Source organism: Amblyomma mixtum, chromosome 8, assembly GCF_055824585.1.
Source record: "Amblyomma mixtum isolate Tamu chromosome 8, ASM5582458v1, whole genome shotgun sequence".
Classification (NCBI taxonomy): Eukaryota; Metazoa; Arthropoda; class Arachnida; order Ixodida; family Ixodidae; genus Amblyomma; species Amblyomma mixtum.
This window is the reverse complement of record NC_143019.1, coordinates 19640376-19653816: the sequence shown is the minus strand read 5'-3', so window position 1 is coordinate 19653816 and position 13441 is coordinate 19640376. Positions and strand designations below refer to the sequence as shown.

At 52.1% G+C, this 13441-nt stretch overlaps 1 protein-coding gene across 1 annotated transcript; it reads left to right on the top strand.

The window, feature by feature from the left end:
- Positions 1 to 205: 205 nt before the first annotated feature.
- On the top strand, positions 206 to 5249 carry LOC149331570 (uncharacterized). The gene is made up of 2 exons (XM_089555522.1): positions 206 to 1012; positions 5054 to 5249. The coding sequence occupies exons 1-2, from the start codon at positions 284 to 286 to the stop codon at positions 5153 to 5155; spliced, it is 831 nt and encodes a 276-aa protein (XP_089411648.1). The 5' UTR covers positions 206 to 283; the 3' UTR covers positions 5156 to 5249.
- Positions 5250 to 13441: the final 8192 nt, after the last annotated feature.

The following is a 13441-nucleotide window of genomic DNA, read 5'->3' as shown; positions in this document are numbered from 1 at the left end:
CAGCTGGATCGACGAAATGGCGGCCTACGCTATGCCTCGACTCCGCAAAGAAGACTTCACGATCGTCATCAAGCCCAGAATGACGGTCTCCCTGAAGACGGTTCTGCAGAACGGTGAGCTTGGTGCTTTGCTCTCCGCCTATGTTAATGCCTCCTCGGTGGACACTCTTAGTATCTGACCCATCTGGGACGAGAATATCGTTATCGCCACCACTCAAGACGTGAATGCGGCGAACGCGCTCGCTCGTGAATTTACTCTGAAAGCTTCCAAAGGCTCCATCCCGATGGTCGGTCACGCCAAAGTCAACGGTGAAGTCTGCAGGGGGATCATTACCGTCCATGAGCAGGAAACTTCTACCACCCTGAAATCGAAAGTCCAGTGGCGCGGAGGAGAGATAGCCTTCATCCGCAAGCTGGGGAAGTCGACGATTGCCCTGCTCACCTTCGTGGGGCATAAAGTGCCACGTTACGTGCACTATAACAGTGTGGTGACCTTGGTACGCGAATACAAGCGGACTATTCCCGCGTGTTTCCGATGCGGCACCATCGGCCACCGTGTGGACTTATGCCCGGATCCTCAACGCAATCGCTGCGGACACTGCGGCCAAACGGTCGCAGTCCTCGAAGACGGCAACTTGGAGACCCACGAGTGCACCCCTTCCTGCATCGTCTGCGGTGGCGGCCACCTTACGGGCTCGCAAGACTGCAAAGCGAAATTCCGGAGGCTGCAACGACCGGGAAACCCAACCGGTCAACGAAAGCAGCGTCAGTGTGCAGTGCTCCCAGGAGCTGACACCACTCCAAAAGTTCCCCCGCCTGGCAACAAGCTGGTGCAAGGCACATCCGGACCAGCGCCACCGGCGGGCGCGTTGCCCGGGCGTGTCTCCAAGTCCCCTCCATCAACAAGCCAAAAGTCGTCACGTGGTCCAGGCGCACCCGTATTCCAGAACGGAGATTTTCCGCCTCTCGAGGGCCGTCCGCTTGGCACACCAAAGAAGACATCACAGCCAAAGGTAGGCAGCCGAGACGGGCCTCCTCCGTCCCCCCGCATTCCCCTACCTTCTTCCCCACCAACCCTTCCTCCTCCCCCCCCCCCCCCCCCCTTAACTCTGAGGTTGCGGACCTCCGCCGTGAGCTCGAGACTCTCCGGGCTCAAAATGCTCAACTCCAGGCCAAAATTCATGCGCTAGAAACGGCTCGGTCCTCCCCGCCTATTGCCCAGGTAGCTCCGGAACCGATGCAACAAGTGCCGGTAGACCCGACATCATCTAGCTCTGACGCGCGTTTCACCGCCCTCGAAAACGCCCTTGCCGCATTAGCGACTCAGATGTCAAATTTCGGCCAAATTCAAGAAAACCTGTTCAAGTCAGTCACGGCCACGGTTACGGCCACCGCGACGGCCAATATTAAGACGTGGCTGGAGTCAAACCCCAGGCTTCTACGCCGAATGGGGCCCCTCAAAGACGCAAACCGCCCATCAGTATTCAACCGCCCCATCGATCTAACCGAACTCAAGGAAGAGCCGGAACCGATCCAGCCGCAGGTGACGGAACCTGTGCCGGCTCTCCAAGGCAGTCTCCCTTCAAATCAACATGGCTGCGTCCCCTCCCAACCAACACCCTAAAGGGCGCCGCCCCCCGCAAAGACAGCAAGTTTTTTCCCTTGTGCAATGGAATTGTCGGGGTTTCAAAAACAGGACGCCCATTGACAACCTTGAACACCCCGCCGCAGTCCTTGCGTTGCAAGAAACCGGAGATGCGGTTAAGCTCACTGGCTATAACGCTTTTCAACGAGACCCGTTCACCTGCATCCTAGTCCATAAGGGTTACACAGCGCAGGAGGTTGATCTCGATCTAAATTTGGAATATTCGTACGTGATGGTCTCTGTCCTCCCCCTGCGGCGAACAGATAGCCCCGCACACATACTTAATATCTACTGCCCCCCGAAACTCAAAAACATCACTTTTTCTAACATCTTTAGCGCAGCGCTAAGGATCGCGGGTCGCGACCCCCTCATGATAGTGGGCGATTTTAACGCGCCCTGTCTCATGTGGGGCTATTGCAAGGAAGAGACGCGTGGTCGTAAGTTGGCGGAACTTATATCTACGCTGGGCATCACTCTTCTAACCGACCCGGTCCACCCAACACGTGTAGGGAACTCCGTCACTCGGGACACTTGCCCCGACCTTACCCTCGTGAAACACATCCAACACGCAGTGTGGATCAACACCGAGGACACCCTCGGTAGCGACCACTTTATACTGAACACTGTCATTTACACTCGGCCCTTACGTCGCCCCCTTGCGCAAGCCAAACTTCCCGACTGGAACGCTTTCCGCCAGGCCCTCCCAGTAACTTCTCTCATGGAACAGGACTACTCCACTTGGGCACAAGGACTCATGCAAACACTCCGTTCGCACGAAAACCATATCCAGCTTACGGAGCGTGCACCTGACGTGGATAACCACCTGATGCACCTCTGGGAAGCTCGCCGCAGCCTCACTAAGCGATGGCGGCGGCAGAAACACAACCGTAAACTCCGCGCTCGCATCTGTGACCTCACCCAGCAAGCTGCCGAGTATGCTGCCCAACTCGCAGACACTAACTGGGTAGATCGATGCAACAGCGCAGCAAGACATATGTCCAGCCGCAACACTTGGCGGTTCTTCAGGACTCTCATAGACCCCACACAAACACGCTCGGAAACACAGAAACACATCAATCGCGCGATACACAACTTTCAAGGAAACACGAAGCAGCTAGCGAACACCTTGCGCTCACAATACCTCAATCAGGATCAAGACCCGCGTGGGCAGGATTATTCGTATGCAGGCTGCGATAATCCGGAACTGGATCAACTTTTCCAGCTTCACGACCTTCGCGCGGCTCTTGCCAAAATGCGCAGGGGGACGGCGCCCGGGAGGGATAAGGTCACAGTCAAATTATTGGCGAACCTTCCTGATCGGGCATACGAAACCCTACTCGAATATATTAACGCCATTTGGACCGGGGACACTTCGTTGCCACCGGATTGGAAGACATCATTGGTAACCTTTATCCCAAAGGCGGGGAAACCGGTAAACACAGACAACCTCCGGCCCATCTCCCTCACTTCATGCGTAGGAAAACTGATGGAAACGATGGTCCGTGACCGCCTCTCAGAATATCTCGAGAGCAAGAACTCGTTTGCCGACACCATGTTCGGTTTCCGACCCAGTAAGTCCGCACAAGACATCCTTTTACAGCTTCATCACGAGGTTCTCGAACCCATAGAACACCCACACAACGACAAAATAGTCCTAGCACTCGATCTCAAGGGTGCGTTTGACAATGTTAAACACGGCGTCATACTAAAACACCTTAGCGAGATTAACTGTGGTCCTCGTACATTCAATTACATCAAAGATTTCTTAACAGACCGCTTGGCCTATATACGTATACAAGAGACCGAGTACGGCCCGTTTGAGATGGGAACGCGGGGCACACCACAAGGCGCTGTGTTGTCCCCGCTTCTCTTTAACATTGCTATGATGTATCTCCCGGCACAGCTGGCGGCTGTCGGCGGTGTTCAGCATGCGCTGTACGCCGATGACATCACCATCTGGGCCACTACGGGAAATATAGGAGAGATGGAGGAATGCCTGCAAGCAGCGGCGAGCATAGTTGACCACTATGCCACGTACTGCGGCCTCCAGTGCTCCCCGTCCAAGTCTGAATTTGTGCATATTCGATCTTCTCCGAAATGCAAAATCTCCGTTCAGCTTTCTCTCGCAAGCGGCCCCATCCGTGAAGCGAAGGAGCTACGAATACTCGGTCTCTTCATTAATCAACATCGTAACGCAGACACAACTCTTGCCAAACTCCGCAAAGTCGGCGACCAGGTGGGCCGAATGGTTCGCCGCGTTTCCAACAAGCGAGGAGGGTTGCGAAGTAAGGATGCGATGCGGCTCGCGCATGCCTTCGTAACAAGTCGAGTACTGTACTCGACTCCTTACCTCCGCTTACGGAAACATGACGAAGATCACTTGGAGATTGTACTCCGCAAAATTTTCAAGAGAGCCCTCGACCTCCCGATATCCACTTCCAACGCGTGACTTCTCGCGTTGGGGGTGGTGAACACCTATCGAGAACTCCGCGAGGCGCATCTCGTTAACCAATACACGCGTCTCGCCCAGACCGTGTCCGGTCGCCGCCTCTTGGACCGGTTACATATCAGACATGATCACCATACCATGGAACGGGTTCGAGTGCCAGAACTGTGGAGAAGCGCCCTCTACGTTCGACCCCTTCCGACTAAGATGAACAAGGAGGACCATAATGGCCGGCGCCAGGCGCGGGCGAATGCCCTGCACCGCCACTATGGCTCAAAGAAACACGTCTTCTACGTCGACATTGCAGGACCCTACCGCTCCAGGGGGGAATGGTACACGGCTGCAGTCATACACGAGGGAAAACAGGTGGACGGCCTCTCGTTCAGAGCGCCCAACTCAACGCATGCGGAGGAGGTGGCGATCGCCCTCGCAGCCTCCCATCCCGACTCTAAATTCATCCTCACAGACTCTCGCGGAGCCTGTCGTAACTATGAGTTCGGTTGGATCACTCCACTCGCTCACCAAATTTTACACCGCAGTACTCGCGACGGCGATCCAACTCATCGCTCAATCATATGGGTCCCCGGCCACCAAGGCATGCCAGGTAACGAAGCCGCCCATGAGGCAGCCCGCGCACTCACTCACCGGGCACCAGGCGTCCCTTGGGAGGAGCTTAACCCAGATCACAGCCCTCTCCTTTCTTTTAAAGAAATTACTGAGCACTATCGTGCCGAACACCAGGGATACCCAGTTCCTATGAAAGGACTGGGTAAAGCTGGCGAACGAATTCTCCTCGGGCTCTTTACAAACACCCTGCTGTGCCCGGCGGTTCTCAAGCACTTTAATCCTTCTTTTGACGGCCGCTGCTCATTCTGTGGGGAGGTGGCCGACACCTTCCACATGGTTTGGGCATGCAGAAAAAATCCTTCTCTCCCCCCAATCACCCCTTCCCCTACCCGAGAGGACTGGGAGGCGGCCCTACTCAGCTGCCAGGAACTATCGGCCCAGCAGGCCCTGGTTCGGCGGACTTGTGTAGCGGTCTCGACCAACGGGATCCCGGAATGAGGGACTCCGACTAGTATTGTAAGGGGTGAGACCCACTAGGGGCCTCTCCCCGAGCACCTCTCTGTACATTACTAAATAAATGCTTTTCTCCTCCTCCTCCGCCGAAACCGAAGTCGTTAAATGCATCAAGAATGGTCATGAAGGACGGTCGTGAGCCCCTATGATGTCCGCGCGTACGTATCAATGAATTGCTATTGGTTGGATTTCTTCAGACACAGCTGCCGTGGCTAGGCTAGTCTAGCGTGTCGCGCCGGCGCGTCAGGAGGCTCCACCTCCCGGGGAATTCCCGCGCGCGTCGACAGCCCGGCGGTGGAATGAGAGGCAGCGGAGGGAGGAGAGCCGACATTTGAGCTTGCAGAAAGTAACGGAAGCCGTTAGAAAAGCGCGAAGACGTTGGAATTGAACCGAACGCATTAAATAAATTCTTTCTGGAGGATGTTCGCAGAGTGGCGACGATTACCGTCACAGGCACGCAATAACTTTATTTCATAGTATTGCAGGACATCTTAAAAGATAAGACTGACGTCGCTGTAAACCATGGCCGAAAGTCACTGCCAACGTATGCCACTCACGCTGCTTCCTATGCACTCTTCCTCGTAAAGCGTATGCAGGCTACACGCTGCATTCGCGATTTTCTAAGAGGTGCAGAGAGAAGTTTGCCCCATCATCCGTCTCCGCACTCCCACAAATGGCAAAGATCGCCGTCTTCATGCATATCATGTCTTCACGCCCGGTTGCGGCTGCGCGCGGCGACCGCCGCTGTCGCTCGCACTGTGGCCTCCAACATCAAACACAGCGTTGCCGAAGCCAATCGCGGAGGCCACGCTTGCACAAGGTTGCATTCAAGCGACGGCGGCAGGTGACGCCACGTGCGCTAGCATGTAGAGAGATGCATATTTATAGCCCCCTCTGGAGGAGGCGGTGGCATACGGTGTCTTCTCTTCGCACTTAAGCATGGAGGAAGGAAAAAGAGAGGAGAGGCCCTTTCCACACAACACCATGGGAGAAAAATGTGGAGGAAATCACGTGGTTTTTTTCGCGATCGGGAGGCCACCTAGTCCGGGCAGCTTAGCAACGGCGTCGTAGTTGCTGCTTGCAAGCCGGGCGGTAGCAGACGACCGCGGCGTAGCAGTTGCGGTGCGGCGTACTTTTCTCAACTGCTCCAGTTTGTTTTTGATCGTGCTCACAGGCTGACGTTGGCGCCGTTCACTCATATCTCAGGCGGAATTCGCTGCAAAACTCTCGTTGTTGCGTGCATTGATTTCAACGTGCTCGACCACGATCGCACGGGCATTTCGTCAACTGCGTCACTGCTCGGAGCCGTCGGGAGACCGCCGCTGCTTACTGAGGAGCACTCGCGCTGTTCGTTTACCAGTGATTCAATACGCCGTGCGCTAGAGAGGTCGTCGGCGTATTGCGCGGACGTTTCGCGTCCTGTGCGTGCAGTGTGCGTGTGCCATTCGCGCTCCCGTTTCCATCGGCAGTGAAACCTCGTTGCTATTAGGCGTGCTCTTGCAACGCTCTAGTGATCGTCACTGGTCTTAGTGTAACTATTTTCGTTTTTCGCGATTGCGCTTGTGTGAGCAGCGGGGGCCATGACATCGGTGGAGGGCGATATTTCAAAGGAAGCCGCTGCGCTCGCTTTGCATGCTTGCACGCCCCTGTTATACGCCGCCGGTAAAAATGAAAAGAAAGAGACCCTGCGCTTAAACAATACCTTAGAGATTTTTTAAAGGCGAAGGGTTAGTTTTGTTCACTGCAATATCTACATAAAGATACGAATGCGCACAGGATGCCGAGAACTTCATTTGTAAAAAACATTTGTTTTCTCACAAAAAACAACTCGCACGAAAAAACGTGGCTATTTACAATATCTTCACATCATATACAACAACACAAAAGCTTCTGCTCTATAACAAAGTCATCAACTGCAAACAAATGGCATTTGTCAAAACTTCAACCCCATACGCAAACCTGCGCTCGGCTGCAGGTCCTTTAAAAAAAAAAAAGCACTTTTTATTTTCGCGATACCTTCATTTGAGGAGAATGCAAAGGATTAAAAAGTAAACTGACGTAAAAAGGTCTGTTAATAATGGGGTGAACTGTGCCTAGAATTAAAAGGGGTGCCATACGCCGTGCGACGGTGAAGAATAAATGAGCACTCTTATTTTCGTTTCCACATTTCGTTTCCACATTTATTTTCGTTTGCATTATTGTCGTTTCCAATAAATAAATAAAACATGTGCCCCCCTCAAACAAAATTTCTGGCTACACCACTGCTCGTGTGGAATTCGCGCGGCTAGGGGCCCGCGTTTCTCGCGTTTGCTTAGTTGTCCTTCGCCCACCGCAGTAATTGAAAGCGACGGTCACTTCCCGTGCTTACAAGAGTTGAGGAACAGGGAGGAGATTTTCGATACCGGACGAATGCCCTTCCCGGGCATCGGTGGCCGTCGTGTGGTTTCGCGCGACGAGAGGCCCACGTTTCTCGCGTGTCCTTCACCTCACCCGGTGAAGGCTAATTTCGAGCGCTGAGCTAAACAAGCAAGTATACTAGTTTCATCGAATGCAGCCTTCAACTTCAGAGTCCCAAGGACGGGCGTTGCCAAAGGGGGGCCACCGCAGATAACCACCGCAAGATGGGCCACCGCAGTAATTGAAAGCGAAGGTCACTTCCCGCGCTTGTAAGAGCTGAGATAAGTATTTTTCTCGGCTGCTACTAATTGTGACCAGGGCCGAGCAGTTGGAGACGGCGCGGAGACGACGCAGTACGAAGCAGTAACTGAAAGTAGCCGCCTGTCTCACACGGGTATTTCCGCTTTATTAACTTTTCCGCTGACGAACACCGGCATAGGGCGCCCTAAACCGGCCGGTAAGCAGCCAAGCGCCACCAGTGCGGGGATCTGTGCCCCTGCGGTAACACGCTCCTTCGTTGGCTTTGAAACGCGCGCGCAGTAGTCGAGGGCGGGACTTATGCGATGACGTCAGCCCGGACAAGATGGCGCCGAGCTGGTTTCCGGCTTCACAAAATGTCACGTGACGGCCTCTCCTCTCTTTTTCCTTCCTCCATGCACTTAAGTGTCGAAATATGTCACCTCGACCTGCTTGAAATTTAAGCAAAGATAATCTGCATTTTGCGCCGCCTACGTTTCTGCACCGACCAATCAAGAGGCCGTACCCCGGCACACAAGCATCCTAGCGTGCAGAGCACCCGTCGGCAATAAGAGGTAATCCGTACGAAAAGCTATGCTGGCTCTTCTTTACCGGCACACAGAACAAATAGAATGTTCATTTTGCCGCCTTTTGTAGTTTTGTTTGGATCGTATTTTTTATCCAACTTCGGAATTTTAGGAATTTTTTTTGTTCTCTTCTATTTGAGTTCAAATGTTTTTACTAAGTATTACATGTCCCAGGTAGCCGATGAAACGTATTGCATTGCTCACTAACGCCTTTTTTCTGAAAAGAAAAAAAAAACTAAAAATAGTGCTTTTCCAGCTAAAACAAAGAACGAAAAGTATATAAAAATTTTCTGCTTGACATTTATTCTGGACTGATGCCATACAATCATTCTACACAGCACAAGAAAAATTCTGAGCGTAGAAAACAGAGGAATTATTTTTTGAAATATTTTATGAGTCCTAGTTTTGCTCTCTCCTGAAAAAATTGTAAGCGTTCTCACATCACCGGATAATTTTTTTTTTTGCACAGAAATACTGTAGGAAATTACTCTTGACTGTGCGACAAAGAGCCATCAGTTTTTTTTAGAAGAAACAGGGGAGGGTCGAGGGTAAAGTCTGGCGTTCTCGGCATAGAATGACCCCTTGAATTTGCCCACTGTTACGACCAATAGAGGACGGAAATAAATCGTCGTACCCGTGATACGAAGCCTACAAGAAACCTATTTTGTGAGCTACGTCGGACTTCGAAAAACAATGGTTGGATCTGTCCGACATGCCTCGAAAAAAAAAAAGAAAAATTGTACCGGGTCCGTACGACGTACCTTTAGCAGTCTTTAATAAACGCGCGTAGCTCGCATGGGAGAGGAAGGTTATGAAGAAAGTTAGGGCGGGGCAGCTGTCTCAATCGTTCACTCTGGTCCACCTAAACCACGTCGCATATGTTTATCTTGTGGGCGACTCCTCTGGAAAATTAATGGATCAAAGGGGATGTTCATCTTTTTTCAGTCGCTAAAAAAAAAAATACTCACACAACTCCTGACCAGAATATGTTTAACCCAGCTGTTAGAGCAATGAAAGCCTATGACTTATATATCGAACAAACACTCGTCTTCGCTGCCTTCTTCACTAAGATATTTTTTTTTTTACAGCAGACTTCTGTAGCACTGACTTGCCAACCTTCCTCCCTGAGGAATAGAACACACAGCACAACATTATAGCCCTGACCGCTCGTGATACGAACGAGGTTACACGAATGCCTCATGGTGTCAGTAGTCAATTATAAGTCAATTGATGCTTTATTTTCAATGCGGACTGTGGGCAGAAGACGCGCGATATTCTCTAAATATATAGTTAGCTGAAATATCCAGTAACCACAAATACAGCTAGTAAACCGGGCAATGCCATGACGCCTATGAACACAGCGCAGGTATGACTGCAAGGAACCTCGAGACAGTGAGAACTGCATTGGGCAAAGAACGTTATAATATGCGGTTTTGCCAACAAAACTTTTTAGTTCGCGGCTGTAGATAGTTCTTACAGCCTGCAATTTTAGGATTTAAACATGTATAGTAGGCGGACCGTATACTGGAATTTGCGGTGTATAATACATATGCTCCGACGACCGTAATGCAGAACTTCTGCTGCTCTGGACTGCCGACATGCTTCACAAAGTACTTAGGAGGACGCGATTTGCAGAGAGAGAGAGAGATATAGAGAGAAAAAGAAAGATAGAGAGTCAAAACGTTTCTACATTGCTCATAGCCTCTTTGGAGTCTTCATGGGTGGTGTCCCTAGTCTAAGACTCCTGCGGCGGCCGCGGCAGCTTGGGCCCGTTCGACCAGTGAAAGCTGATCGCGAAGTTCCCAGCTCGACAGCGCTGCCTCTCACTGCTCCGGCGTGGCATTGTGTATATGGTGCAGTATAGTGTGGCTGTCTCTCCGCACCATGGGCGTGCGGGCATGTATGTAGTGGGGTGTATCTTGTTGGTTGGTTGGCCTCAAATAAAGATGGCACATGCCCACTTGTTAAGAGAGGAAAAAGAAGAACCCGCTGCGCTCCTTGCCTCGAGCCTCGTCCGTGCGCTCAAGAAGCACGCGGAGGGCCGACCGAGAAGACGCTGTAAGCTCGTACTGCCCTCCTCGGACGTTCTTTGCCAGCGCTTTTGAGCAGCTACTTCTCCTTCTGACATGGAGCCAGGCAAGTGACTCGACTACTCCTTTGGCGTAGCCCGCCTGGCTACTCAAGGGCTTAACGTTCCAAACCTTAGCGAGGTACGCACAGTGGACTTGCAGCTGCATCAAGATGAAATCATTAGGCCTCGAAGTTGTCAGGCGAATCTCCATCGCGTTGTACTTCCCACTGCGAAGTGGATTCGACGAATCATAAAAAATCATTCGTGATTGCTCGAGCTGCGCAGCGTTGCGAGATTGGTAGGCTAAAGTCTCCAGATCAGCTTTGCAAAGCTTATGTAGGGACTGTAAGCTAGGCCTTATCTTCGGTCGTTATACCTCTTGAACCGACGGTCCCTTACCCTCGGCGCGCATCAGTCTGCTTCAGCGTTGTGTACAGCCAGCGAAAATGCCTGTGGGCTAACGTCCCTTTGTGAGCTTCAACTGCTTATTCGCTTTAAGCAGTGTGTTTCACGAGTGTATTTCACCCGAAGCGTTTGTGTGCTTTATCTGGGACTAAGGAATTTACGTAAATGCTGCACAGTATTGCTAAGCCCTGCACTTCTGAACGAGTTACGAGCCAGATTATTGTCGAAAGCCCGTGTGAGGTTCTGTGCCTCATTCACAACTTTTATCTGCCGACACATTCCACATTTTGTTTTTGCGCGAAAACGCTACTTCTCTAGCAAAGCTGAAAAACCCGAGGTATGTGCGAAGCCTCAACCTTTGACCTTAGACGGAACACCAGCGGCGGAGGCCTTGCACAGCTGCTCCCTCAACGCGCGGACCTGGCACACCCCCCTCACCTCCCCGCGAGCGGCTGCCGATAGCGGCCGACGATAAGATCTTGAGGCGGTGTTGCCTCATGTGCTTTCGCACGTCCTATTATGTTGACTGCGCAAAAACCCTACCATTTGTCTACAATACTTTACAGACCGTTTAACGCATGTTTCATTTCACCGCTGGTTTTTCGAAACCTGTGAAAACATTGACGACGGTGTGACATTCAATTTAGTTTAGTTTATGCGGGTTTAACGTCCCAAAGCGACTGAGGCTATGAGGGATGCCGTAGTGAAGGGCTCCGGAAATTTCGGTCACCAGCTGGCACTACTAATACTGGCTCCCACTTACACGCTTATCGTGCTTTCTAGACGTACCGATCACAGTTCATTTTTGAAATCTTCAGTCACAACTCTTTCACGTTGTTTTTTAGCACTACCCGCACGAGCGCAGTCTTGCTGACTTCAGTTTGGGGCATCTCTGATCAAACTTTGCTCTGAGATCTCACATGCTTCATACTCTTTCGCGCTTTGATTTTCACCGGAAAGATCGCTACGCGTTGATAATTAAGTAGCAATTCATGGTTCTTTCATTTGCCACCTAAGTGCTTCTAATGTGCACATCTCTTTTATTGTGTGTATTTTTGTACAGTCGTCCACGGAGCTGTCTAGAGCAGCGCTCGAACTCCGCGCCGTCTGCGCTCCGCAACGCGCAGAGCGACGTCTAGCGGCGGCACCTGGCTCGAGACAGCGCATCTTTCAGTATCGTCTGAGCATCAGACATGCGCTATCTCGAGCGCTGCGGAGCGCGGACGGCGCGGAGTTGGAGCGCTGCTCTAGACAAGTCTGTGTACATGGAGGAAGGAAAGAACTCAGGAGAGGCGGTTACGTCACATTTTTTGAAGCCGCTCCCCCCCCCCCCCCCCCCCTGCTTGGCCGCCATCTCGGTGCGCTTGCGCATGCGCAGCAGACAATGTAGCAGACGACGCCGCTGCGCCCCGCGTTACCATTGGCTGCGCCGTCGGCCAAAGACTCCCAGCAGTCCTTGCGAAAGCGCGTGACGCGTGACGTAGCCTCTCCTGAGTTTTCCTTCCTCCATGTCTGTGGACGACTGTATACACTTCTGTTTGAAGGCTGCATCATGTCGCTGCAATGCTTAGTTCACGCGTTCTGGCCTCTTCCAGAACCCGATCCCGCGGACGTGGCCCGCGCACGCTTGAGCGACGCGTTCCTTTCGGCCAAGCAGCTGTACATCATGCTGTGGAAGAACGTGTACGTCAAAAGGCTGTGCCGCCACTACTTCAGCACGCTGATCGAGATCGCCCTCATCACGGCGCTGTTGCTGGGCATCCAAGAAGACTCGGTGGTCAGGGAGCCCCTGATACGCCGGGGGGACACTTTCTTCCTGCCCATCCACACAGACGCCTTCTGGAACAGCCAGCCGGATATGGCCACCATCCGACAGGTACGCGTTTAGCTGCGGACACTTGCCCAATCCTGCGCATGCGCCGAGCCTCCTGGTCCACACATTTAGAGCGACAGCTCTACTGAGAGCGAATCTCGAGTTCGAGTTCGGTTGTTCATCTGACAACGAAATGACCTTCGGACTTGGCGATTTCATAGCAACAGCGCTTAAGTCGGATGCCGAAGTATACTGTGACTACGGCCAATGCGATGGTGTCCCCAAATTTGTCCCTGGCCGTTACCAAGCGATTCCATATGGCCAGTGTGATGGTGTCCCCAGATTTGGCCCTGGTCGTTACCAAGCGATTCCATATGGCCAATGTGATGGTGTCCCCAAATTTGGCCCTGGTCGTTACCAAGCGATTCCATATGGAAAATGTAATGGTGTCCCCAAATTTGTCCCTGGTCGTTACCAAGCGATTCCATATGGCCAATGCAATGGCGTCCCAAAATTTGGCTCTTGTCGTTACCAACATTGACCCACCCCCCTCCCTAAATTTGGCCCAATTAACCAAACCCCCGAACATTTTTGACTTTCAGATTACTTTCAGATTTCAGGTTGTCGTGGCAGAATTCTGTGCGGAGGTCCTGAATGTAGGTGGAGCTTCACTGCACACTTAAGTTGTATCCGACTAGTTTTCGTACTGATCAAATTTTGTCACATGTATGACCAACGTGCCACGTCGTGTTCTCAAGCAT